This window comes from Mobula birostris, chromosome 23 (genome assembly GCF_030028105.1).
Source record: "Mobula birostris isolate sMobBir1 chromosome 23, sMobBir1.hap1, whole genome shotgun sequence".
NCBI lineage: Eukaryota > Metazoa > Chordata > Chondrichthyes > Myliobatiformes > Myliobatidae > Mobula > Mobula birostris.
Genome location: NC_092392.1, coordinates 48,525,009 through 48,551,889, shown reverse-complemented (window position 1 = coordinate 48,551,889; position 26,881 = coordinate 48,525,009). Strand labels below are relative to the sequence as shown.

Below are 26,881 nucleotides of genomic sequence, written 5' to 3'. Positions count from 1 at the left end.
TGAAATATCAGCCTAGATTTGAGATGCAGAATGCTTTGGAATAAATCAACGAGATGCAAAAGTATTAGAGTCAAGATCAGTACCATGTAGGATGCTCATCAAAAAATACAGCCCTCCTGCTGTTCACTGCCTCTATACTATTCCATTTATTAGTCCAGCAGGATGCATTAAACTTTCCCAGCTCATTTCATAAAAATAAAATTTTATGCGAGTCCTTCTTCGAGAGGAGTTTTATCACTGCAGTAAATTCTCTGGCACTGCATTTTTATCTTCAAGAAAGCACAAGGCAGCCACACTATTGGGTGTATTTTGGGGGCTGGGGGTTATAAATTTTGTAGGTTGCCCTAACAATAACTAGGACACAAGTCAGAGAGCTACGCATTGGAAAGGAATGTAAAGTTTACAGGCTGTTGCTGCAACATGAATTTCTTATCCGACCAGGCTCACAATCTGAATTTATGGATGACGCCATTTCAGCATCTGAGCACACTTTAACAACCCCTGTAACTGTAAGGAAGTCATTAATACAGCGTGTTTCTGCGGTAATTTGTAAGTGCAAATATTCCATGATCTACAAACATTCTATTTATGAATTGTTGTTATAATACCATTTAGGGTAGGCCTTTCACTCACACAACATTTTTTCAGATTCAGACCAAGCCCTGTCACTCAAATCCCACCCATGCACATACGTAGCCCTCTAACCCTAGGAGAGGGATTCTTCAGTCTCCAGCCATCAGCAGATTTGTCGGTTCATAGACACTGGGCCTTCAACTTCCCCAGCGGACTCACAGAGATTCGCAGGCTCGTGGTTCCAGCCATTCGACTTCTGAAATTCAATACTGGACTTACAAAATGTGTTCTATGAAAGCAATCTTTTGACATAGTGCCCTGAGAGTTAGCTGGATAGATTCAAAGCTTAACAGTTGAAAAATCTAACCTCAGGAACAGTGGAGAAGGGTACAGTTTAAAAACTAGCAAAGCCTTTTTGACAGCCCTGTACCTGAGAGTTCCTCCCAATGAATGCCTGTGACTGATATCAAGAGCAACCTGCCTTTCTTCAACTTATGGCAGTATTTTCTTTTCACATTCACGCAAATGGACAGAAGGCATCACAGCACATAGCTCCTTCAGCACTGCATGGAAATGTCTTCTCTGGACTGTTCCTTCTCGAGTAAGGGACAATAGTCAGCAAACACGTGGCTGAGTTAAAAAGAATGCAAGCAGTAACAGATAGATTTATCAATGTATGTACATCAAGATCACAAAGTGTTTAGGTACATGGCCAGCTTTCTCTCTCTGCCCTGTGCAAATCTAAACAAAACACACACTCGGAAAGAATATTTCAATAATCAAAGTCACATTTTGTTAGGTTTTGCAATTGCAGAACTTAAAACTAGTCAAAATAAAACAAGGAGCCAGGACTGACATACTCATACCTAACTTTGTTTTAATTTAAGCACAGCGTGCATGTATGACATGGTGACATGATGATGTATGCCATTCACATACTATTACATATAACCAGTAATGAAATATTTAAACAACCAAAGAATGCTTAATCAAACAATATATTTACAATACTATTCAAATATTTCAGTAATGTGTATAGTAAATACACAATGTTCCTCCCTGCTTAGTTATAAACTCCAACTTAATGTATATATTATACTATATAATACAACTACTATATAGCCATCCACAGCATAGTAAATTTTAAATTGCCCCAATCATGACTAAAGATTTAATCGCTGTGGAGGATTTCTTACTTTTGTGGAATAACATCTTTTCAGACAAGGAGGGTCACTCTGCTTGGCAGGAGAGACTTGCGGCTATGAAACAATCTCAGTCCACCTTTCTTCTAGATGTATTGGCATCCCAAACAGTGCCATGGCCAGCTTCACTGAATGACGTCAATCATAATGTGACAGTACACTGTATGACATCACCATTTCCTTTAACTTTTGGAAAGCCACATCACACTGCTTTGTCCATTGCCATTTCTTCTTGATCTTTTGTAATGAGTTCAAAGGTTGGAGTACAGTAGCCAGGTTCAGCAGGAACCCGTTATAGTAATTAACAAATCCTAAAAAGGACTGCAACTGTGACATGTTCTTTGGCCTTGGGACATCCACCACTTCTTGAATTTTCTCAGCACACTTGTGTAATCCTTGTGTGTCAATGGTGTGACCACTGTAAGATGATATATATGCACGATGATAAATTTGATTCTGCTATTCGTCTTTATTATGGACTGAGAATAGGAGGGGGGGGTAATCATGGTTGGGAAAAGGGGAAGAGAGAGAGGAGAGAGTGGGAAGTACCAGAAAGAGGTTCCATAATGATCAATAACCCATTTGGCTGACGTCTCAGGGGTGGGTGTGTCTGCACCTGTGCCAAACCCCGGCTCAAGACACTCCTTCTCTATCAACTATCCCACACCCCTCCCGAGGTGCTCCACCCTCAACATTCCCAACATCCGTTATTTCCACCAGTTTACACACCAAGAGCTATGCACAAAAAAGGCAGATTGTACAAATAGAAAATAAAATGAATAATACGGAGAACATGAGTCGTAGAGATCTTGAAAGTGCGTCCAACGGTTGTGGAATCAAAAAACGGGAATTCTACAGATGCTGGAAATTCAAGCAACACACATAAAAGTTGCTGGTGAACGCAGCAGGCCAGGCAGCATCTCTAGGAAGAGGTGCAGTCGACGTTTCAGGCCGAGAACCTCAGTTAGCCCTGACGAAGGGTCTCGGCCTGAAACGTCGACTGTACCTCTTCCTAGAGATGCTGCCTGGCCTGCTGCATTCACCAGCAACTTTTATGTGTGTTGGTTGTGGAATCAGTTTAGTGTTGAAGTGAGTGAAGTTATCTGCACTGATTCAGCAGCCTGACCACTGAAGGGTTATAATTGCTCCTGAACCTGGTGTCGTGAAACCCAAGGCTCTTGCACCTTCTTCCCAATGGCAGCAGCGAGAAGAAAGCATCACCTGAATGGTGGGCGCCCTTGATGATAGTTGCTGCTTTCTTGCCGCAGAGCTCATTGTAAATGTGATCAATGGTGAGGAAGGGTTTTCCTGTGACTGACCAGGCTATATCCACCATTTTTTGTAGGCTTTTCCATTCCTGAGAACTGGTGTTTCCAAACCAGGCCTTGATGCAACCAGTGAGGAAACTCTCAACTGGGCACCTACAGAAGTCTGTCAAAGTTTCAGATGACATGCTGAATTGGTGCAAACTTCTAAGAAAGTAGAGGTGCTGCCATGCCTTTTTTGTAATGGCACTTGTGCTGTTCCCAGGACAGATCCTCTGTACACACAGTGTATGAAACTATTAGAAGAGTAAGAACTCCAAATTAAAAGTTGGTTTACTTTTCTGCTTCCCACTGATAGATTGTTTGTGCTCCATACATCATGCCAGACCCTCACATAGCATTTTTGTTTCAAGATTTTCCAATTAGTTACAGGCGGAGGACAAAACCCTTTATAAACAAAGACGTGTCATCAAATCAAGCAGGAGTATGCCTTAACTACTCTGACATGGTGGGCAGGTAGGTCAAATTTTCTTAGGTTATTCGTTTTTGTCGGAAACATGTCAAGCCTGACATCAGGAATGTGTTACAATAAGTACAGATGCATTACTCCTCTACATCTCATCAAAATCGCTCCATTCCATCTGAGGTCTTTATAGTACTATTAACACTGTTGTTCTAAAGTGTTTGCTTTGTAAACATCACTGCATTTTCAATTACAACTGAAGAAGTGAATTGGACCTCCAAGAAGACCACAACCACGTCGTAGGGTTTGGAGGTTTGCCGCAGAGCTATGTCGGCTGGAGTCAGGGCTTTGTGTTTTGGCTCTTGGTAGGGTCTCCCATGCCAAGCAAGTCAAAGGGTAGAGGCCAGACTCAGAGTGGTCTACCAATCCTCCAGGTTCGGGGATTCAGCTCAGGGCTAACAATCCTGACTGGTAAAACAAAATTGTTACAGTGTTACAGAAACAAAAATGAAGAATCCCTCTAGATCTGAGTGTGACAGTATTTCAGAGTCTCCACCAAGCCCTTGCATGACTGACCGTAACGGAAACCGAGAGGAAGCTACCGACACGATGTAAGAAGCCCTGAACTCCGCTGAAGATGGAGGACTTCCATTGCTGCCCTAAACACCAAGGGTGTAATGGGGAGTAAGAAGAGTGATTCAGAACAAAAAAATTAAGATGGCATGGACAGAGAAACCTCCAATAAGCAGATTTAGAGATGAGCAGGGTAAGGGAGGAGAGATGAGGGGAGCATTGGGAGAGAAACCAAAAGCAGAGGAATTGAAAAAGTTAGCAGAACAAATGGGTAAACTGGAAGATGGCAGCAATGAAATATTAATGTGGAAGGAGTAATCTTACCGAGGAATAACAGATGTCCCAAACGTTAGGAAAAAAACACCCACTCTCCCACCACATATGGTATCGATTATCTTAAGAGAATGTTTGAAGTATACTTCTGTTCAATGGGGGCACTCCATTATGTACAGATACCTCTGGAACCACCTTGACATTAATACCGGATGCAACAAACACAAAGTGCTGGAGGAACTCAGCAGGTCAGACAGCATCTGTGGAGAGGAATAAACAGTTAACATTTCGGGAAGAGACACTGTTTATTCCTTTCCACAGATACTGACTGACCTGGTCAGTTTCTCTAGTATTTTGTGTTTGTCACTCTGGATTTCCAGTAACTGCAGAATCTTTTCTGTTGGTAAATAATAGACATGCGCTATCTAGAACTGAGAATGTATTACAAATTAGCCCCTATTTCCCCACAAGGCTTAGTACAGCTTTAATCATCTGCAATTCTAAACTGAGGTTTCAGACCCTTATTAGCATCAATCATTCAAAAACAAATTTGCAGTCTTACGCCAAATGAGATACCCATCTAAAATTAATTCTGCAATTCATTGCTGTTCAATAATTCATTAGAACACATTCACGTACAATGCTCAATCGTAACAATGGAAATAGAAGTGATCTACCTAATGTTTAAGGCAAGAGCCCAATATTCTTCAACTTTGTTTAATACAGTACATCTAAAACCAAACCAAATATGCACCTTTGTTTTCTTAAATACAATAGTCATTTTATCCTACAATTCCAAAGTCATGAATGATTTAAAGAGCTTTCTCCAGACAGTAAATCAATATTAATATAGAAGTTAGATCTTCTATACGTAATTTGTACATACCCTATCTTTTCATGATGCTTAATATCACATTAAACATACACTGAATGGGGTATAATGCAACTCAGAAATATAATGGCAATAATTGGTTTCTAGAGGGAGATGTAATTCATTTTAAAGACACTTTTCTTTCACTGTCATTAAGAACCAACACTATGAACTTCAACTAGTTGTTTCCACTTGTGAATATCTAACAGTATTTGATTAAAAATTTAATTACAATAACCTCCCTATAAAGAAGCATAATCAAATAGAGTAATTTACGAAGGGATGCCAGAGCAGACTCAATGGGCCAAATGGCCTAATTCTGCTCCGTGTCTTATGGTCTTTAAAAGCACTCAGCAAAACGTGCAGGCATGATTTTCTGCAACACAGTTCCACATATGCAATTTGTGTTTGAACATTTACTAGATAACAAGCAAAAGTAAAAATGCTTTGAGCTCATGTCTCAAAACTGGGGCATATTTGACTGGCTGCCCATTGTGGTCTCTGAGGGGACTGCACATTGACATATTACTCAATACAAGATAGAAGCAGGCTATTCTGCCCATCAAGTCAAATCCTCTCCCAACAGAACAGACAGAATCAGTCCCAAGCTCCCTTTCTATGCTGCACTACAGTTCTGCAATCTATTCTCTCTTCTGCACCCGTCAACTCTCCTTTTCTTCCCTTGCTGACACTGAGTGGTCATTCACAGTAGCCAATTAACTTAGCAGTGTGTCTTTGGGATGTGCGAGGAAACGGGAACACCAAATGGAAACTAATACAGGCATGGGGAGAAGGTACTAACTCCACACAGAAGGACTCAAGGTCAGGAGTGAAGCTGAACACAAATCTAATAATTAACCATCACTAAGTAATTTTCTTATATAAGATTGATCAGGAAAGAAACAGTACTTTGATACTGATACTAGGCTGTGATTTGAGATCTGCACAGAAACTCAGCGTTTAGACTCACATTTCCAATAAACAAGTTACCCAACAACAAATAATTCATTGGTTGTGAAACTCTCAAGTAATTGGCTAATTGGTATATTATCACCTGCACCAGGAAACAGTGGAAAATGTTGTCTTGTATGACATTTCAACAGATTATTCCAAAACATCAGTACAAGGGTTAAAGCAAAAGCGGAATGCAGTACAGTGTTACACTCCCCCACCTCATCCATGCTGGGGGAGGCCGAAATCCTGACCTTGCCAGCAGAGCCCAGAGTCACTTTCCAGCTGCACCCTGCATGCAGTTCAAAGGTAAAGCATTACACTTGGGAACCTGATCTGAGATCATGAGCCCCCAGCAGACCATGAATGTTTATATGGTTGCCCAGAAGAGGGGCAAGAAAATGGAAGGTTACGTCGTTTTCTAATTATCTGTTATTGCTTTCATTGGTTTAATAATGCTAACTGAAGTTACTGCCTGCACATCTTTCATAAGCAATGCAAAGATCATTTCATTTTTAATAACCTTAATGTTTTTAAATGTCAAGGACATTCAAGAATGCTGAAATCTTGACAGATGGCAAAGCTGTGGCTCTGCTATCTTTCAAAATATCCCAATGGTGTGGTAGGGGCAGACTTGTCCGGGTCTTCCCATATTGCCCAATTACTTCATGCAAGGCTTATGCACCATACAGGGCCTTGGCCCTCAGTTCTAAGATCAGCCGTGTGCTTCAGAACTCGGTTGCTTTAGGGCAATGGAGAATAAGTAGCAAGTGTGGACCCCACACTTTTAAATCTGGCCAAGCAGTTCAGACCATTTTTCAATCCACAGTGAAAATGGCATTGCTGTACAATAGCAATGGTCGATGTCTGATTTGACTCCTCCTTATATTTACTGAGGGATGTGTTGTGTCTGTACAACTACATATCAAACAAATGAAAACACACATGCAGAAAAGTTACCTGGTATATTCATATTGCAGAGAGAGAGCAACAAATCAATGCCATGCATAAATCATCAGTCAATAATTAGTACTAAGGGGGGTTATTGAACTAAAAGAAATAGATCTATGCACAACACTTCTTCTCCCTTTAGATTAATGTTAACATAAAACTGTATATGTAACAAAACCTTCAATTTCCCTTTAACAGACCATATTCAAATAAACATATGAACCATAACTAACTTCACTATACTAAAGATTCCGTCTTTTGGATGCATTTTGTTTCTTTCAGGATACCCTCTGTGGACCTGTGGAATGGCATCAGGTTTGACCAGCATACTGTCAAAGACAGCTTTCTCATTCTCCGGTGTCACGTTGCTGTCAGTGAAACGGTCATCTGAGAGGCAAGTCCAGTGGTTGTAATGTGTCCATCTTGTTGGATGCAATTGACTCAGGTGTGTTGTTTGGCTGAGCATTCAGTATCTTGTCCACATGACGTCTCCGTGTATGATCTCCGACATCCACTGTGTACCTCAGTGGTCCAGTTCTTGTAGCTGTCCTACCAGGTGTCCACTTGAACATCATTGCAGGTGAGTTCCGATACACAAAAAGGAAGATATCCACCTTGTGCTGTAGAGAAATGTCCCCCTTGCCCACAGCTTTAATGTACTTCTTGAAGGTTTGGATAAACCTTTCAGCTAACTTATTTGTTGCTGGGTGGTAAGGAACTGACTTCAAATGTTTGATGCCATTTTTCTTCATGAATTGTCTAAATTCTTCTGACGTGTATTGTGGTCCGTTGTCACTCACAATTTGTTCTAGTAAGCCATTTCTGGAGAAGATAGTCCTCAAGAGAAGAAACTGACTTTTCTGATGTCGTTATCTTCATTGGTATGCCCCCAGGCCAGTTTGAATAAGCATCCACAGCAACCAGAAACATGGAGTTCATGAATGGCCCAGCAAAGTCAATATGTACTCTTCGTCATGGTGAAGACGGTCACTCCCACGGGTGTAATGGTGCCTGTGGGGTTGCATTTTGACTTTATGACTTCCTGAACAGCTTTTGGCCAAGTCTTAAATTTGCCTATCTATTCCCGGCCACTACACATAGCTCCGGGTGAGACTCTTCATCTTGACTGTACCCAGGTGTCCATCAGATTCTCTAACAATCTGGTGTGCAGTTTAGAGGGAACTGCAACATGGGATCCACACATCAGTGCTCCTTGACATACTGATTAGATAGCTGGTCTCATCTCAGAGAACTCCGGAAACAAATCGTTACCATGAGCTGGCCATCCTTGCATGGTGATGTCATAGGTTTTTGGCAATGTCGGGCTATTCCATGTTTCTCTTTGCATTTCAGAATTTCTTAAAGGCTACTGGTCCACCAATATGGTGTGCAACACTTTTGCTTGGTCACAGAATGAAGATGTTTCTTCTTCAGTTGCCAACAGTGGAAGACATGACAAGTCGTCAGCGTTGCTGTGTTGTCTGCTAACCTTGATCTCTAAGTCATAAGAATGGGCTCCTAAGAAAAGTGCCCAACATTGCAACTGGGTAGCAGGTATCACTGGGATTCCATTCCAGGGATTGAAAATGGACACAACGGGCTGGTGATCTGTCACTAGAGTAAACCTCTGTCTGTAGAGGTAGTGGTGGAACTTCTTTATTCCCCATACTAGACTAAGGGCCTCTTGGTCGATTTGTTGATTCATCAGTAAACCTGAAGCAACTACAATCGGACTTTCAGATCCATCTTTCATAGTGTGTGATGAAACGGCTCCAATGCCATACAAGGAGGCATCGCACACCAGTCTGATGAGTGGAGATGGGTCATAATGGGTGCGCAGTTCATCTGATGTTATTAGTCTCTTGAATGTTGTTTCATATCTTTTGGACTATTCACACTTTCCTCCTGTCTGCAATGGGTGTGAACCAATCACTCCACTCAACCTTGGAGAGAATACCAGACGCCTCAAACTCTGACGTTCAGCATCCACCTTAGGACGTAGTGCGTAAGGCACTGGACGTGTTTTATGGAATCTTGCTGTTGCTGCTTCATCCCGTTCAATTCTGGCCTTCATGCCTTTGAGTTTACCAGCACCCTTCTCAAACACCTTCTCATTAGCATTAAGTGGCTATGACAGTCTCTGGTTAGTGCTACCATTTGGGCTGCAGTTGCCTGTTGGTCACACATTGAGAGCTTTGATTGTGTGCCAGTCTAGTTGATTTTGTCTCAACCATTCACGTCCAAAAAGTACAGGCCCTCTGCTTTTCAACACATAAAGCTCAAACTGCTGTGTTTTGCTTCCGTACCTCAGATCACTTTCAGTTTGACTTTGAATGACACTTTTTTGCCTGTGTAGGTCTTTAGTATCACCGAGGTCTTTTCTAAAGGTAGCTTAGAAAACAGTCTGTTGTAGTCCGTCTCTGAAATTACAGACAAAGATGACCCTGTATCCAGTTCCATTTTCAGTTTTACACCAGAGACATCTATTGTGATCTAGATGATTTTGTGATCTGCTTCAGTAATGCTGCACAGCTCTAGGCATGACAGCTCACCTTTGTCAGACTCTGTGTTGTCTGATTCAGTTTCACATTCAGTCACTTTATGCATTTGTTTAGTTTTGTATTTGAAACTTTGCACTGTGTGGTTTTTCTCTTTAGTTGTGCTTTTCATCTGACTTGCACACTCTTTCGACATGGTTTTGTCTGTTGTACTTTTTCTTTTTCTTTGCATCAAGGGAGAATTTGCCACATTGATAACATTTTTGGCTTTTTACACCATTCAGGAACATTCTGTCCTGTTTCACATTCTAGACTCTTGCTGTAGTTCTGCTGCATCCTTTGCTGCAGTCTCCAATGATACTGAAATGGTCAATGCCCATTCTAAGATTAGGTCTCTTTCTGACAGGAACCTCTTTTGAATGACAAGGTTGTCCCTTAATTCACCAGAAAATCCATTTCTAAAGTCACAGTATTGGGAAAGTTTGCACAGTCTTGCAATGTATTCAGAAATGCTTTCATCCTTTGACTGGTTCATTTTGCAGTATATAAGTCTCTCAGCTATTATTAGCGGTTTTGGACTCAAGTGATTTTGCAAAATTGCAACAATTTTATCAAACGTCTTGCCTTCTGCCTTTTCAGGAGTTACCAAGCTGCATAAGAGACTGTACATTCTAGCACTCATTAAGCTAAGAAGGGGCCGGCTGGTGCTGTAGAGGCATCAGCTCTGGACTTCAAGGCAGATGGTCCTGAGTTCAAACCCAACCAGGTCCCAACCTGGGCAGCAGCAGTATCTGCGCGGAAGCAAGGCCTGGCAATCTACTTCCACATCTTGCCATGAAAACTCTATGGTCCATGAGGTCACGAAGAGTCCAACTCGACTAAACGACTGAGCAACAACAAAAGTAAAGAAGTCTGGAGATTATCTGTACCTCATCCACACTGCTAACACAACAATACAGTTCAACCCTCTCCATCTACGATTCCTAGTCCTCACTGGTGCTATCAAGTTTGGCAACTTTCCCGACTAAGGCCATCATTTTCACTTCGGCTTTGCTAGTTGTGCGTCTCTCATTGTGTACTGTGACTGTTACTCACGCACCCTTTACTTGCACCTGTGACCGCCTTCTCTGTCACCATACTGGTTCAGTTCACTCTTTCCCCTCACTGCCTCTCTCCCTTCCTCTGAATTCTGTCTTCTCATGACTGTCAGTGCAGCTGGTGATATCTGCCGACATTCAGGTTTATGCTCATCGCCATTTTGTTGAGTCTCTACAACTGCGTATCAAAAAAATAAAAGCACTCATGCGGAGTTGATGTGTATATTTACTTTGCTGAGAAAGCAACAAATCAATGCGTGTGTAAGTTAGCAGCCAATAATTAGTGCTAAGGGGAGTCATTACATTAAAAGAAACAGATGCATATACTACAGGATGCACTAGGAGTTTGCAGTACGTGAGCCCTCAGCTCAAAAGGCTTCTCTTTTAGTGAGGCTTCTCTGACCAAGCCTCACTAAATGACCCAACTGCATAACCTTAGTCAATACTTCTGTGCATTATGAGCAGAGTAGACAGGTAAAATATGCCAAAGCCTTACTGATGACAGACAGTGTCAATAACATTGCCTCTTCCTGGTTGTGGTCACATTTGCACTACACACAGTTACCCGACAAATAATTAATCAGCTGTTAAGATCTCAAGTAATTAGGATATTATCACCTGTACCAGCAACCAGCAACTTATATGTGTGTTGCTTGAAATTCCAGCATCTGCAGATTTCGTGTTTACGCTAAAAAACATTGTTTTGCTGACATTCGTACAGATTATTCCAAAGCATTAGTACAAGGGGAAAAACAGTAACAGAATACGTTACATAGTGTTACACTTACAGAGAGAACGCAGGGCAGATAGACGAATAAAGTGTAAAATCACAATCACCATTTTGCCCAGCAATTGAATCACAGTATGATTATTTTCAGTGCAAATGTAGAGTTAATTAATCCAAAAACACATTTGTAACCATACCCTGGTGAAACAAACTGCTCCCGAGTCATCCTTGCCATTAAAGTGACGACACAGTTCCCTGGGCAACATTCCTTTTAAAGTGTGGCAGGGAATTTTCTAGGGCGCTTTGTAACTGCATGGCGTTAATCCCACAAACCGGGGAACTTGCATGCAAATAGAGTGCTTACATAAACCTTAAGGCTCTTCCATACCTTCAACAAAGGCAGCAACATCATGGTTCTCCCAAATATGCTGTCCCCCTCCACCCCACAATACAGACGGTCCCATAATGCAGGGGTTCCCAACCCTTTTTAAGCCATGGAGCCTTACCATTAACCGAGCGGTCCGTGGACCTCATGTTGGGAACCCCTGCTCTAATGCAACCTTCCCTCCAACCCCGCTCATAATCCAACTGCCCCTCCCTTTCTACCCAGCTGAACTGTCCGATTCCCTACTCTCAACCTCCTGCCTGCCTCTCCAATCCCTGACATTTTAAGTACCAAGCCAAGCCTACTGAGGCCTCAAGATATTGACATCTCAAAATGACAGTGTCTCAAGCCAAGTCACAAGCTTCCCAAAGCTCTTCAGCTTAGACTACTGTGTATTTATGAAATGATTTAGTTCACCTCCTTATTAATGGAGACACAGTTGTTTTAACTAAGCTGGTAGCTTTCCAATACTTCTGGGTATGTTCCAATATACACCACTAATATTAAAAAACCAAACCTCGGAAAACATAATTAAACTGTGAATTAATGCATAAAGTCACAGTTGTGTAAATGTTAATCGTAAGTCAGCTGTGAGCAAGAATAATACCTGTTAAATGCATTCACGCTATTTAATTTGATGTCTGTACCTTTCATTGGGAACACATACCAGTCCTCACAGAGGGATCAGAAGTGGAAAAGATGAGTAATTTCCAGTTCCTCGGTGTCAATATCTCTGAGGATCAAACCTGGACTCAACATATCGATCAACACACATAAAAGTTGCTGGTGAACGCAGCAGGCCAGGCAGCATCTCTAGGAAGAGGTGCAGTCGACGTTTCAGGCCGAGACCCTTCGTCACCAGCAACTTTTATGCGTGTTGCTTGAATTTCCAGCATCTGCAGAATTCCTGCTGTCAACATATCGATGCAGCTACAAAGAAGGCATGACAGCTGCTATACCTCATTCAGAGTTAGGAGTTAGAGAAGGTTTGGTATGTCACCAAAAGCACTCAAAAATGTCTACAGATGTACAGTAGAGAGCATTAACTGGTTTCACCACCATCTGCTATGGGGAGTGGGGAGAGGGGGTTGCTACTGAACAGGATCAAAGCAAGCTGGAGGGAGCTGTAAACCTGGTCAGCTCCATCATGAGCACTAGCCTTTGTAGTGTCCAGGACATCTTCAAAAAGGAGGTATCCATCATTAAGAACCTCCATCACCCAGGTCATGCCTTGTTCTCACTACTGCCATCAGGAAGGAGGTACAGAAGCTTGAAGACACACACTCAGTGATTCAGATTCTGATACCTGCCACCATATCTTTTGGTTTCCTACTGCAACATTGCCAAATTCAGCAGAGATCTCTACACTGGTAGAGTTTCTGCTGGCATATTATGGAGCGCACATTGAGTTCTTGTGCCTAAGTGCTTAGCACTTTTATTTTAAGGTTGCCCTCCCCAATCAGTATCATCTATATCTTATTCCATCCCAATCACAGTGGTCATTTACACTGCTGATTTCCATTCAAAGGTTAAGTTTGCTTTGCAAGATTTAAGTGATGTTTGCTTTCTTATCTAAAGCAAAGAAAAACCACACATGATCACTTACTACCTTTGCCTTGAGTGATTTATTGTGGTATTCTCAAATCTATTATATTTACATTGCACACTATTTCTAGCTCCAGTCCACACACACATCACACCGGCCTCTATAGATATTGCCTTCCTTCTTCCCTGTGTGTGCTTCACCTATCATCCACCTGTCTGTCTCAAATCCACTCTTCCCACTTGGCACTGTCTGCCCATCATCCTTCGCCCTCACCTGGTCTATCACCTGGTAGCCCATGTATCATCCTTCCCCAGCTCAGATATTGCCCATTCATGTCCCCGCCACCCCCACCCCTCAAACACTGAGAGGAAAAACAAGTTACTTCCCACTGAGAGTCCACATGGCAGTGTGTACCCTACTCCAACAAGCATCAAACTCTTCCAAACTGGTGCCAACTTACTGTAAATCAGGGGCTCCCAACCTCAAGTCCACTGACCCTTTGCTTAATGGCACTGGTCCAAGGCAGAGAAAAGGTGGGAACCCCCTGATTTAAGAGGATTTCAGTTCTTCTCAGCGTATATGGAACAAGACTTTAGGCTTGACAGTCAGATCTGTTGTAATGTGAGTGTAATTAAAAGTAAGTTAATACTAATTAGGATATCGGGGGGGGGGGGGAAGTCTACTTCCGTTGTTGTTCTTCTGGTGGCCCTCGTGTACCTAGTGTTCCCGCCATGCCGTACGGGTTGTGAAACCCTCCGTATATATGTAACGTTTTGAAGTTCCAGATAATGTTGTTTCTTTGGCATGAAGTTGTACAGTGTGCCTTTTCCAAAGTAGAAGTTACCACAAGATCGGTCAAAACTTTTGAAAGTATCAAACTAATCTTCACCCACTGAAAGCACAGTAGAACTCCATTAGTTAACCATCCAATCAGTCAGAAATCATGATGACCTGGCATCTGGTCGACTCATTACTTTGGAACCTAAGCAGGGCTTTAGAGGGCAAAAAGACGTGTGGCCTCAACTAGGGTCCTGAGTGCCTGTGTACTGCCCGATCCCTTTACACTTAATGAGTTCACTGGAAGATACCATCTGACACAAAGGTAGTATAAAGAGATATAGGAACAAAGAAATAAGAGTCTGTTTGGGTACTAACTAGAAGAACATCAAACAGTCCAGAAAATCTGTTAATCCATCAAAGTCCAAAGGATTTCTAATCAGGTAGAATTCAAAGCTTTTCATTGCCCCTATAATTTTATAACTCTTGGAGATCAAATGGCAATCCTGAAGAATAAGTAACCTTGATTACATCGTAGAACAATAAACTGCTGGAATAAGCTGCAGGTTGAGCTGTATCTGATGGGAGCTGGGGAGGGGAGAGGAAGGGAAGGTGGAATTGTTGACATTTTAACTTGAAATGTCAGCAATTCTCCCCTTTCCTAATCCACAGTGCTAAATGATGCTCTCTAAAGGCCAGTTTTGAAGGGAAAACAGCAAAGTGAGCCGAGGGATATCTCAGGCTTCCTCTCTAACATGGGAGTGGGAAGTGAGCTGAGGGTCAAATAGTGGTACATCTACTCTGTCGTTGACCGGCTGAGAGAAAGCTTTGAGTGCGCTTAATACCCGTCACTCAGTCTTACCCCGTGGAGGGTTGGCCAAGGCCAGAATGGGAAAAAGATTGGTGCAGGTAAATGCTTTTGATTATTCAAAAGTATTTACCAGAGGAAGTTAAAAACTGATGAGCAGTTTAGAGTGGCAAGGGTTAACAGATTTCCTTAGTGTAAACAGACAAGGCCTTAGGACTCACTGGACAAGGTAGACTCACCAGTGACAACCTGCTCCACAAGCCGGATCCCTCTCAGATGTGGAAGCTCTGTTTCCCCAGAGGGTGAGTCCACACAGCAGCCTGGCTCCAACATATTCAGCCCACTGGGATTATTTCCGATTCTAATCTCTGATCACTAACAGGTTTAGTACAAAGTGACCACATCCAGGGTCCTTCTATCAAACCTATACTGTCTGGAATTTAAATCTGGGCAACTTTATTGAAGAACGTAAAAATTTTGAGACTGGAGGGAAAAAAAACCCGCAGATGTCAGAAATCTGAAACAGAAGCAAAGAATGTTTCAAGTGTTCAGCCGGTCAGGCAGCATCGATGGAGGGAGAAATACAGCCAGTGTTTCAGATCAGTAAAATAGAACATTACAGGGCCTTTGGTCCACGATGTAATGCCAATCTCTTAACCTACACTAACAACAAGTTAACCCTTCCTTCCTAGATAGCCCTCCATTTTTCTATTATCTATGTACCTATCCAAGAGTTTTTTAAAATACTTCTAATGTACCTGCCTCTACCACCATTCCTGACAAGGTGCTCCACGGACCCAGTATGTTGTGTATAAAACTTAACTCCGACACCTCCTCCCTACATTTTTCTCCAACCACCTCATTGAGATTACACTATTGTTCCCTCCGGCTCAAATTAGCATCAGAAGCTAATCAGTAGACATTCTCAATGACTGAAAGTAAAAATAATTTCTGACATTTGGGAGAGTGTTCAAAATACAATGGTCCTTTTGGTCAAGTTAAAATTCTTCAAAGTGCACTATAAGCACAGCAATTTTCCCCTGCTGTGCTGTGTGAAAACGGCAGGTTTTTGCTTCAAAGGAGGGTTCTCTGTGCTTCTGCACCCTGAAGTTTGTCCATCATCCATTGAAAAGCTGTCACAGGAACCTAGGAAACTGCATGATTAGAATGTACAGGTTTCACACAAAGGTTTGAAAAATCACCTAATGCCTCATATTTAGAAGACAGTGATCTAGAGTGAATAAAAATCACATCTCTCAATCTTTTCAGCTGGATCTCACTTTTGGTGTGGAGGACTGAAGGTTAGAGAGAAGTTAAAGCAAAAAGGTCTTGTGTCAGCTAAGATCGTGGCAGGAAGAGAAGGTCAGATTTCTGACTATCTTTGGTGATTGGAAAATCTACCACGAATGTTCCCCCATTAGTTGGGAACTGAAGGGAATCAAACTCAGGCTCTGGCTAAGGTCATAACCTTCATATAATGTTTGGACACTCACCATCTTAAAAGTAATAAGATGAATGGCTATGGAAATTCGTCTCCAAGATTGGGTATGGTGCAATAGAAGCATAACTTTATAAAAATAAGACCATAATTAGACTACTCAGCCCATTGAGCTCTGCCATTCTATCATGGCTGATTTATTATTCCCTCTCAACCCCATTCTCCTGCCTTCTCCCCATAACCTTTGACACCCTGACTAATCAAGAACCCATCAGCTTCTGCCTTAAATATACCCAATGACTTGGCCTCCATCGCTGACTGTGGCAATGAAGTCCACAGATTCACCACCTTCTGGCTAAAGAAATTCCTCCTCATCTCAGTTCAGAAGGGATGTCCTTCTATTTTGAGGTTGATCCCTCTGGTCCTATACTTACCCAGATAAATCCATCCAATAAAATTCTCTTACTTCTTCAATTAGTTCTACTGGATTAAATAAGGAAAAATAAATCCTATCCTAGGATATGCTTCTTTTTAAGCAATCGTCAACATCAAGATTTTGTTAACATATCTTCAAATGAACAGAACAAGGTTGGAAGTGATTTAGGCAGCAGGGAAATCAGGCAAAATAAGCCCTGCTTTAATCATACCATTTTTGACAACTAATGTGGTAAGGCAATGTTAATTTAAGGAGAACTACAGTCAATTATTTTCTAAAAGCAGTATCTGACTGGAAGCCAAGTGTTAAGACAGTTACCAGGTAGAGCTCCATCTCACAATATACAATGAAATCTCACACTTCATTGAAAAATTAAAGAACTACATTTCATTGTTCCTTGGGATTGATGGGATACAACTTTATTCTGACCTAGTCAAGGAACTAGAAAGCAACTCACGAGTCATAATTATTCAGAAGTATACAGTGGTTAGTTAGCATGTGGTACATAATACTGAATTGGGTGTCAACGTCTATGTGGCAATTTAATTACTGTATAATAATATGTTTAAACATTGACAACAAATAATCTCAAAAACCAGAGGGCAATTAAAGCAGAAAAGGATTCTAGTTGTATTTGTCATATTCTTCAACATCTGAAACCATTGCAGTCAAGGTGTTAGATCTGAAAATCAAACAAAAAACAGCTGGAAATTGAAACACAGAATGATGGGAGTTTTCAGCAGCTCAGGCTGAAACTAAAGGAATAGAAACAGAGGGAACACTGGAGAACAGAGCCCCCTGACTGGAAATGAAAAGGAGACAAAAAAAGAGCTGCAGGGATTGTGGGGGTGGGGAAAACTGGAGTGACCATGGGGATGTCCATGTGCGAACAGGAGCAGTGAGAGGTGATAATGTAAGCAAAAGGACCAGGAGCAGAAGAATGGCGAAGTTACAAAAAGCTGAACTAGAAGACATGCCCGTAAGGTCAGGTTGAGCATATCCTCCATTCCCAAAACAAAATGAAAAGGAAAAGAAAAGCTGAGATAATACATCAGATGGATGACTGAACAAGGATAAGGTTGCCTGGTCCCCAGTTCATACTCCACCAGCCCCACATTCAATCGATCATTGTCCACAATTTCTACCACCTTCAAAGAGATTCCACCACCAGACACGTCTTTTCCTCTTCTCCCCATTCAGCATTTTGTCATACCCTTTCTAATTCCTCTCTTCCATTCCCACAACTACTTTTCCTTCTTCTGGCACTTTCTCTGGCAACAACTGTACTTTCACCTCTTCCCCTCCCACCAGCCAGGGACTAAAAAATTCTTTGCATGTGAAATGGTGACTCACTTTCAGTTCCTTTAATCTAGTGTACTGCATTCAGTGCTCACAACATGGTCACCTTGATCACCCGTGTTCAGTTCACCCGGGAGATTGCAAGCTCCCTGTTGCCAACCACGTTAATTCCCTCTCCCACTCTGACCTATCGGACTGCAGCATCCTGATTGATGCCCAATCCAAGCTTGACGAACAGCACTTAATTTCCTGTCCGTGCATACTGCAGAACTGGGAATGTGGCTGTGGCCCGCAGCCATCGACACCACACCGAACGGACTCACTCTGTGGCTATCACCGTGGTCATTGGCTTTCAGGACAGCTTCACTTGCCTCGTGGCTCATGGCTGTGAACTCACTTTTGGGGACTCTGCAGTTCGATGTTTAATGTTCTGTATGTTTTTTATTTGTTTTGTGTGTTTTGTGCGTTTGATGGTCTTGTGATATGGGTTCTTTCTTTAAAAGGGTTCTCTGGTTTTCTTTGTTTTTGTGATCACCTGCAAGAAGACAAGTCTCAGGGGTTGATAATAAATATACTCTGAAATTTGATTTCTTGGTTTTTATCAGTGATCGAACTGCGATATTAGCTCAGCTTCCCATTTCACCCCTCATCACAGACAGTAACTGGGTAGAATAACGAGAAGGACAATGTTCTGGACTTAACGGCTTTAATCCAAGGTCGCTGAAAGGGAACACCATGGCAGTAGTTATACATGTGGTTTTCATCTTTCAAAATTGCCCAGATTCTCAAAATGAACTAGAACAGAAACTGCAAAACTAACTCTTACTTAATAATGAAGGGATAGAAACCAGTTTGTCTGGTATCTGTAATTGAGAAATGCTGGAGTCCAATATTAGGAAAGTAGTTACACAACCCTCAGAAAATCATAATCCAATCAGGTAGATTTACACTAAACAACAGTAAAATCATGTTTGTCAATTTTATCAGCATTCTTTGAGGGTGCACCAAGTATGGTGCATAGAAATAATGTGGTATATTTGGATTTCCAAAAGGGCTCATGGTATTTGTGGTAATATTCATCATAACAAATGAAAGATTGGTGTAGGGTAGGAATAAACAGCTCATTTTCAGGTTGGTAAACTGCAGCTAGAGAGTTGCCATGGGGATCAACGCTGAGATCACAGTTATTTGCAATTCTTATTAATGACTTAGATGAAGATTCAGAGTTGATTGTAGTGGTCAAAGCTAACTAACAGTACAAAGACAGGTGGGAACACAAGTTGTGTGGACACGAACAGCCGGCAAAATGGCTGGGAGCCAGCAAAAAGGTGGCAGATGGAGTAGAATGCGGGGAACACGCGAAGTTATCTACTTTGGTAGAAAGAACAAAAGCAGATTATTTGAATCGTGTGAGACTATTGAATCGAGTGTTGGAAGAGATTTGTATGCCTTTGTACAATAAACACAGATGGTTAGCACGCAGGTATAGCAAGTAATTAGGAAGGCAAATGAAATGCTAGTGTTAATCACAAGGAGTCTGAAGTATGAAAGCAGAATAGCCTTGCTACAGGCACACAGGGATTTGCAGAGAACACATTGAAGCACTGCATGTAATTTTGGTCCTGTTATTGAAGGACATAATTGCTTCGAGAAGATTTACTATAATGACTCCTGTGACAATGTAGATGTCATATGAGAACAGATCAAGCCTATATTGGCTTGAATTTAAAAACTGCAAATGTCAGAAATTTGAAATAGGAACAGGGAATGCTGTAAGCATTCAGCAGGTCAAGGCAACATCAGTGGGGAGAGAAATAAAGCCAGTGTTTCAGATAAAAAAACATAGAACATTACAGGCCTCTCGGCCCACAATGTTGTGCTAATCTTATAATCAACTCCAAGATCAATCTTACACTTCCTTCCTACACAATCCTCCGTTTTTCCATCACCTATGTGTCTTAAAGGCCCCTTATGTATCTGTCTCTACAACCCCTCCCAGCAGGGTGTTCCACACATTCACCACTCTCTGTGTGGAAAAATCCCCTATATTTTCTTCCAATCACCTTAAAATCACCTTGGGAGAAGATGGCGGTGCGACGACAGCGCGCGCGGCCTCTCCGGTGATGAATACTTGTTATCTGTCAAGTAGGGGACCGTGCACAATCCTGTGATTTGATGGAGACAGACGTGAGTGCATAGCGGAACATCTGGAAAACTTCTGAAATGTCCGCTTCGCTGCCGCTGCTACTGTGTGGTAACCAGAATCTCTGGAGCTGAAGGCCTCGAAATCCTCGGCTTTGCGTGTTTCAGCGGCCGGGGAGAGGTCGAAGGCGCTCGGCAGAGGATGGCGCTCGGGAGGCTGTATCAGAGAGGCTGCTCGGAAGCTCGGTGTTTTCGGACGGATGGACTCAGGGTCGGCTGCTTCCAAGGTATCGGCAAGTTGACGGTGCCTGGAGGTTTATGGCAGGGAGTTTCTCCCTTTTGCTGCTGCTATCGGGGACTTGGGAGTCGATCAACTCAGGGACTTTGAGACTATTTTCTTCACTGTGCCTATGGACTGTTCTTCATCAAGTTATGGTATTGCTTTGCACTGCTGTAACTATATGATATAATTATGTGGTTTTGTCAGTGTTAGTCTTTGGTTTGTCCTGTTTTCTGTGATATCACACCGGAGAAACATTGCATCATTTCTTAATGCATGTATGCATTTCTAAATTACAATAAAAGAGGACTGAGTGTTCTCATAATCTAATTATGCCCTCTAGTATTAGCCATTTCCACCATGGGAAAGAAAATCTCTGGCTATTCATTCGATCTATGCCTGTTACATCTTGTACAACTCTATGAAGACGCTCCTCTTCAAAGAGAAGAGCCCTAGCTCACTCCATCTTTCCTCTTAAAACAAGTTCTCTAATCTAGGCAGCATCCTGACAAACTCCTCTGCACACTTTCTAAAGTTTCCACATCTTTCCTATAATGAGGCAACCATCCTTCCTATAATTAAGCCTTCATTGGAACCAGAAATGTGAAGTATATTGGAGAGAGAAAGTGGAGCAAACAGCAAATCTCTGGTAGAGAACAGACCAAATTTGCCAAGTTAACGATTAATTTTTTAAAAAGCTGTTAGAGACAACTATTAAAATTAAACTATTAAAAAGAGCTACATGCATGGAGAGAAACGTTGTTAAATTTAATATTAAATCTCAAAGACTGTAATGTTCACAGATGGTACATGAGGTGGTGCTCCTTGAGCATATGTGGACCATCGTAGGAGGGCCAGAGATAGACAGGTCAGTGTGGGAATGCAAGATGTTAAATTAGTGACTGGATTCTGCAAATTCAACATTGTCCCTGTGACATTCTAACTAGCACCTAATTGACTGCCTTTTAACAATCTAAATATACAATTTGTCTATCATCTTGCTATTTACATTCTCAAAGAACTCTAACAGTGCTTGTCAAACATTGTTTTCACTGAGTCACTGCACAAAATCTGGTTCTTCAGCCCATCAAATTTATGCTGAACATCAAGTATGAAATTACACTAATCTCATTTTATTCCCCCTACTTCTCCATCACTACATCCCAGAATCACTCCCTCAGCAGAAATTTATCACGGCCAATTAACTTTTCGACCTCATGTATTTGGGGAAATGGGAAACAATGCATGTAGTCACTCTACGGGAGAATGTGCAAACAAAGACACTGCCCAGGATCAGTTAAACGGAATATTATTTAACAGTTAACAGTTATAATTTTGAGCATTTTTAATCTTATTCCCAATATTTTCTGCTTGTTTACACTGAATCCTCTATATTGGTGAGACCCATTGTGAATTGAGGACTGCTTTGTGAAGCCCCTTTGCTCCATCCACCAAAAGTGGAATTTCCCGGTGGCCAACCATTTTAATTCCAACTCCCATTCCTGATCTGATATGTTGGTAAACGGACTCCTCTTGTGCCACAATAAGCCCACCCTCAAGGTGGAAGAGCAACATCTTATATTCCTAATGGGTAGCCTCCAACCTGATGGCATGAATATCGACTTCTTCTGGTAAAAATAAATTCCTTTCCCCCCCTTCCCTCCTCCCTTCTCCGGCTGATTGGTGCCATAGCAATAACCTCTTGCTCAACGTCCGCAAGACCAAGGAGGTTATTATTTCCTTCCGGAGAAGGAAATAGAAGTCCATGTGCCTGGCTTCATCGGAGGATCAGAGGTGGGGAGGGTGAGCAACTTCAAATTCCTTTGTGGTATCATTTTTAGGGCCTGTCCTGGGCCCAGCACATAAGTGCAATTACGAGAAAAAGCACGGCAGTGCTTCTACTTATTCAGGAGTTTGTGAAGACTCGGGATGACATCTATTGACAAACTGCTATAGGTGTGTAGTGGAGAGTATATTGACTGGCTGCATCACAGCTTGGCATGGAAACACCAATGTCCTTCAGTAGAAAATCCAACAGAAAGTAGTGGATATGGCCCAGTCCATCACGGGCAAAGCTTTTCCCTCCATTGAGCACATCTGCATGAAAATGCTGTCGCAGGAAAGCAGCATCCAGCATCAGGGACCCCCATCACTTAGGACATGCTCTCTTCTCAATGTTGCCATCAGGAAGAAAGTCCAGGGGCCTCAGAACTCACACCACTAGGTTCAGGAATAGTTACTACCCCACAGGAACCAAACGTGAAAACTTCACTCAATTTCACTTGTCCAATTGTTGAAATGTTCCCACAACATTCTAACTCACTTTCAAGGACCTCTCATCGCATGTTCTTGACATTTATTGCTTATTTTTTATTATTTGTTTCTTTTTGTATTTACACAGTTTGTTGTCTTTTGTACACTGGTTATACACCCAAGTTGGTACAGTCTTTCACTGATTCTGTTACGGTTATAATTCTATGGATTTGTTGAGTATGCCCACAATTAAATGAATCTCAGGGTTATACGTATATGGTGAGATATATGTACTTTGGTAATAAACTTACTTTGAACATGTATGTGGCAGTACCTTTGTTTCAACTGGTTTTATTTTTCTTTTGCCCCAATATGACAATTTTTCTTTTACAGTAATTTTTGCATTAACATCTTTGGTCTGCACTCTATCACAGGCATTCAAAGTGCACTTATTGTCAAAGTATGTATACTTCATACAACTTTGAGATTTGTCTCCTTACAGGTAGCCATGAAACAAAGAACCGTGATAGAACCCATTAAAAAGACTGTTGAATACTTAATGAGGAGAGAGAAAAAGCAGCAAATCATGCAAACAATAAAGCAAGCAAACAGCATTCAGAACTGAAATTCACAATACGAGGCATCACTGCGGCCAATTCTCTTGCTTCACTGCAGATTAAAACATGCTTGACTTCTCTCATTCTCCAACTTTGAACATTACTTCTGTTTCTCTCCTCTCAGACGCTGCCTGACCTGTAGTACTGTACCTCCAGCATTAAGCTTCTGTTTATAATCCAAAAGCTATTTGCTAAGGTAACGAATGAGGACATCAGCTCAGGTGGGGAAAATGTAGGACAAGAGGATGCCATATCAGGGTTGAAGTTTATCCATTCTTGACCAATACAAGGAGGAATTTCTTCTCAGAAGGACCATGAATCTGAGATTCTGTACATCAGAGATTTGTGGATGGCGAGTCATTATGTTCAAGTCTGGAGGTGAATAAATTAATAGGAAAAACTTGAATCGGGGTGTTGGGAATCAGCTAGCCATAGCACCCATCATTTCACTGAATGTTAAACAAAAAGGTTCTGAGCAGCTAAATCACCAACAGCTATTGTTTCCCACAAATTTTACATCCACCTGAAACAGTGACAGCCTCATTTAAAATGTCTCATCTGAAAAAGATCACCTCCAACACTGCAACACACTCCCACAGTCTGTATTATGGTCCTCCTTGGAGGAGGTCTTGGGTACAATAATATCTGAGACTCAAGAGCATCAGACCTATCAAGTAAGTTCAGATCAGTCTGTAAATCATCATTCCACTTAAAATTTAAAACAAACCTCCATGAGTATTTCTATTAATAGTGTTTTTGAAATACCAGTACAGGTTTGAGATATTTAAATATATTCTAAGTCAGCTTGTGAAATTAAATAATACACGCAGGCAAGCAACTCTAGCTCAGGAGGTTGATCCAGACATTATGCAACAATAACTCTCCGTGATTCTTGCTCATACCTGTATATGATGCATAATTCAAAGCAAATATAAATCTTCTCATTTTACATTAGAAGAATGTTATTTCTTCCAACTTTAACTTTAATTTCATGCTGCAGAGCCAGCTGCTCTGTGATTAAGCATGCCTTACGTGTGAAAATTCATTCACAGATGGATCACAAAACAGAAATCTTATAAATAACACGCTTTTACCCAGGAAGAGACTTGACATCAAGCTGAGCATTAGTGCACGACAAGTAAAACAGATTTACATTGAAGGACTGTGCACTTGGTTATAAAACACTTCAGCACTTATATTTACACTCCTGCTTGACAGCACTGACCAGCATTTATTCTACAGGGTGGCTAGAGCAGGGTTTTCAACCTCAGTGTGTCTTAGGGTGAAATCAGGCAACCTGTTACACCTGATGCCGGACCCAAGTACTTCCAACAGAGAACAGCTGGAAGCAGGGAGGAAGGAACAACTTGAGCTATTCTCTATCCTATTACAGGAGGATTCAAGTTTATTTGTCACATGTACCTCAGAACATAGGGAGAACACGTACAATGATACAATGAAAATCATGCAGGGGAAGATATCGTCCCTGTAGCTGAGAAGTGACAACTCATTACAGACCAGAGACTGAAGCCAGGAGCTACCCTGCCTTCATGCTTCTCAACCAGGAAATGTAATAAACAAGGATCAATTTACACTTTGGGATATGTAAACCTTCAGCACCTTTAACACTTGGGAGTCATTTGCCCAAGATTTTGTCGTAAGTGCTTTACGTCCAATGAAGTGGTCATTGTAGAGACGCATGAAACACAGCAATCTCTCAAAAATAAACAATACAATAATAGCCAAATAATCTGCTATTTGAGGGACAGGGGATACATTCCATGCTCTAATACAAAAGAAAGCCAAATCTGCTGCATCCTCCCAAGGAAGCAGACACACTTGGCTGTTTCTCACACTGAACCAGAATTCAGAGTGTGGGCCTCCCTCAGAATCAAAATGGTCTGGATGTTTGTACTCAAGTCTAAAATAAAGCACAAAAGGATGCCTACATTACTGGGTGTGATTAAGCCAGATTCAAGACTCTGCAAATTTTTAAATTATGAAGAGCCTCAGAACAATCAGAAAGAAAGAATACAGAAGGTAGAAACTTTCCAGACTCGTTATGTATGGGCAGAATACAGTCTTGCCTTTCAACCTAGATGTAGCTCCTGGCATCTACATAACTGGGCATTACCTCTGGTCCACAGCACATCTGTCCATTACTATCAATCTAGAGGCCTGGGGATTTCCTGATGCACTATGATTTGGATTTATGCAAATTTACCTCCACAATTCCACCTCCCCCCCCATGTTTGGAAGTGTGCTTATTCTATATACACAGATCTGTAATTCTTGTTTGTAAATTTACATCGTTAGCAATTACCAGTTTCTTTCCATCCATCAGAACAGCCCAATTATACATTTTGTTTAACCTTAGGTGGCTTAAGTCAAATTTATCAAAATATATTCACACATGTCACAAACATTTTCCAGGCAGCTCCTCTAGTTTGGAAAGGGCTACAAATGACTGTTAGGACTATTAAAAGGCAGTGTGGTTACCCTTGGGAAATATGTCTATTTAAACTCATGAAATGAAAGGGTCAACGTTCTTGTAGTCTCCTTGGACCCCAGTTATTTAAAAATACATTAATTTTGCTGGAAGCTAAAAGGGTAAACAAAGCTTGATTGTTAATTTGATTTAAATATTAATCCACAATTACAAAAAAGGTTGGAAAACATATAAGCAGCTCCTCTTTCTAAAAAAAAGTGCCCAGCTACTACAGAATACACCTAAGGTGACTAAACCCGAAAACAGAATTAAACCAGACCAGAATATAGCAGTGCTATATAAAAAATAACTTCATTGCGTCTGCAAGCATATTATACTAAATCGAGCTTTTGTGTTGGCTTTGGTGAAACCACGTAGCGGGGTACAGGGGAGACCTTAAAAAGATGCTAAAATATATACAGGCTATCAAACAATTGCATCAATTCTACTCTCCTTTGCATATATCAATGCTCCTCAGTTGAACTGCTGAACAGACTTTATTCTGAAGTGCCGCTGCTATTAAGACTCCATTCTACCTACCTTTACGGCGAAAAGGAAACAAGTGATAAAAAGCACCATTGAGCAAACGGCTCCTCTCTGCAGATCCCAATGCATTTAATGAAGATGGAGAAATCTGGCAAGGGGCAAGGCTGCTGACACAGACAATGGCGCTTTCCTGCAGCATCTAATCATTTGCTGTGCCTCCGCTCACTCTGCATGCTGCATACTGGGTCCTTGCCTTTGGTTGATGTCCTCCCCCCTACCCACCCTCCCTCTCGTTTACTGTCACGACTCTGCCTGGAACTAATACACTGGGAAAAATCCTGCATGCACTCTAGTTATCCTCATCGTTCTCTACAACACGCACGCAACTGATCAACTCCTTCCTGCAATCCGTCCATCCGTGTGTGTTTGCGCTGCATTTGATCAATGTGCGGGGAGCATCCCCCCATACAAAAAGCCATTCT

The 26,881-nt window shown here is 41.6% G+C and overlaps 1 protein-coding gene across 3 annotated transcripts in view; it reads right to left on the bottom strand.

Annotated features, from left to right (window-relative positions):
• ptpro (protein tyrosine phosphatase receptor type O) overlaps nt 1–26,650 on the bottom strand; it is a 164,866-nt gene extending 138,216 nt beyond the window's left edge. For 2 of the 3 annotated variants that reach the window (XM_072241181.1, XM_072241182.1), the window contains exon 1: nt 26,454–26,541. In XM_072241181.1, coding sequence (XP_072097282.1) covers nt 26,454–26,528 — 75 coding nt within the window. In that variant the 5' untranslated portion in view covers nt 26,529–26,541. Of the gene's footprint in view, nt 1–26,453 lie in introns of all 3 variants that reach the window. The other variant, XM_072241183.1, reaches the window with a different exon arrangement.
• Nucleotides 26,651–26,881: the final 231 nt, after the last annotated feature.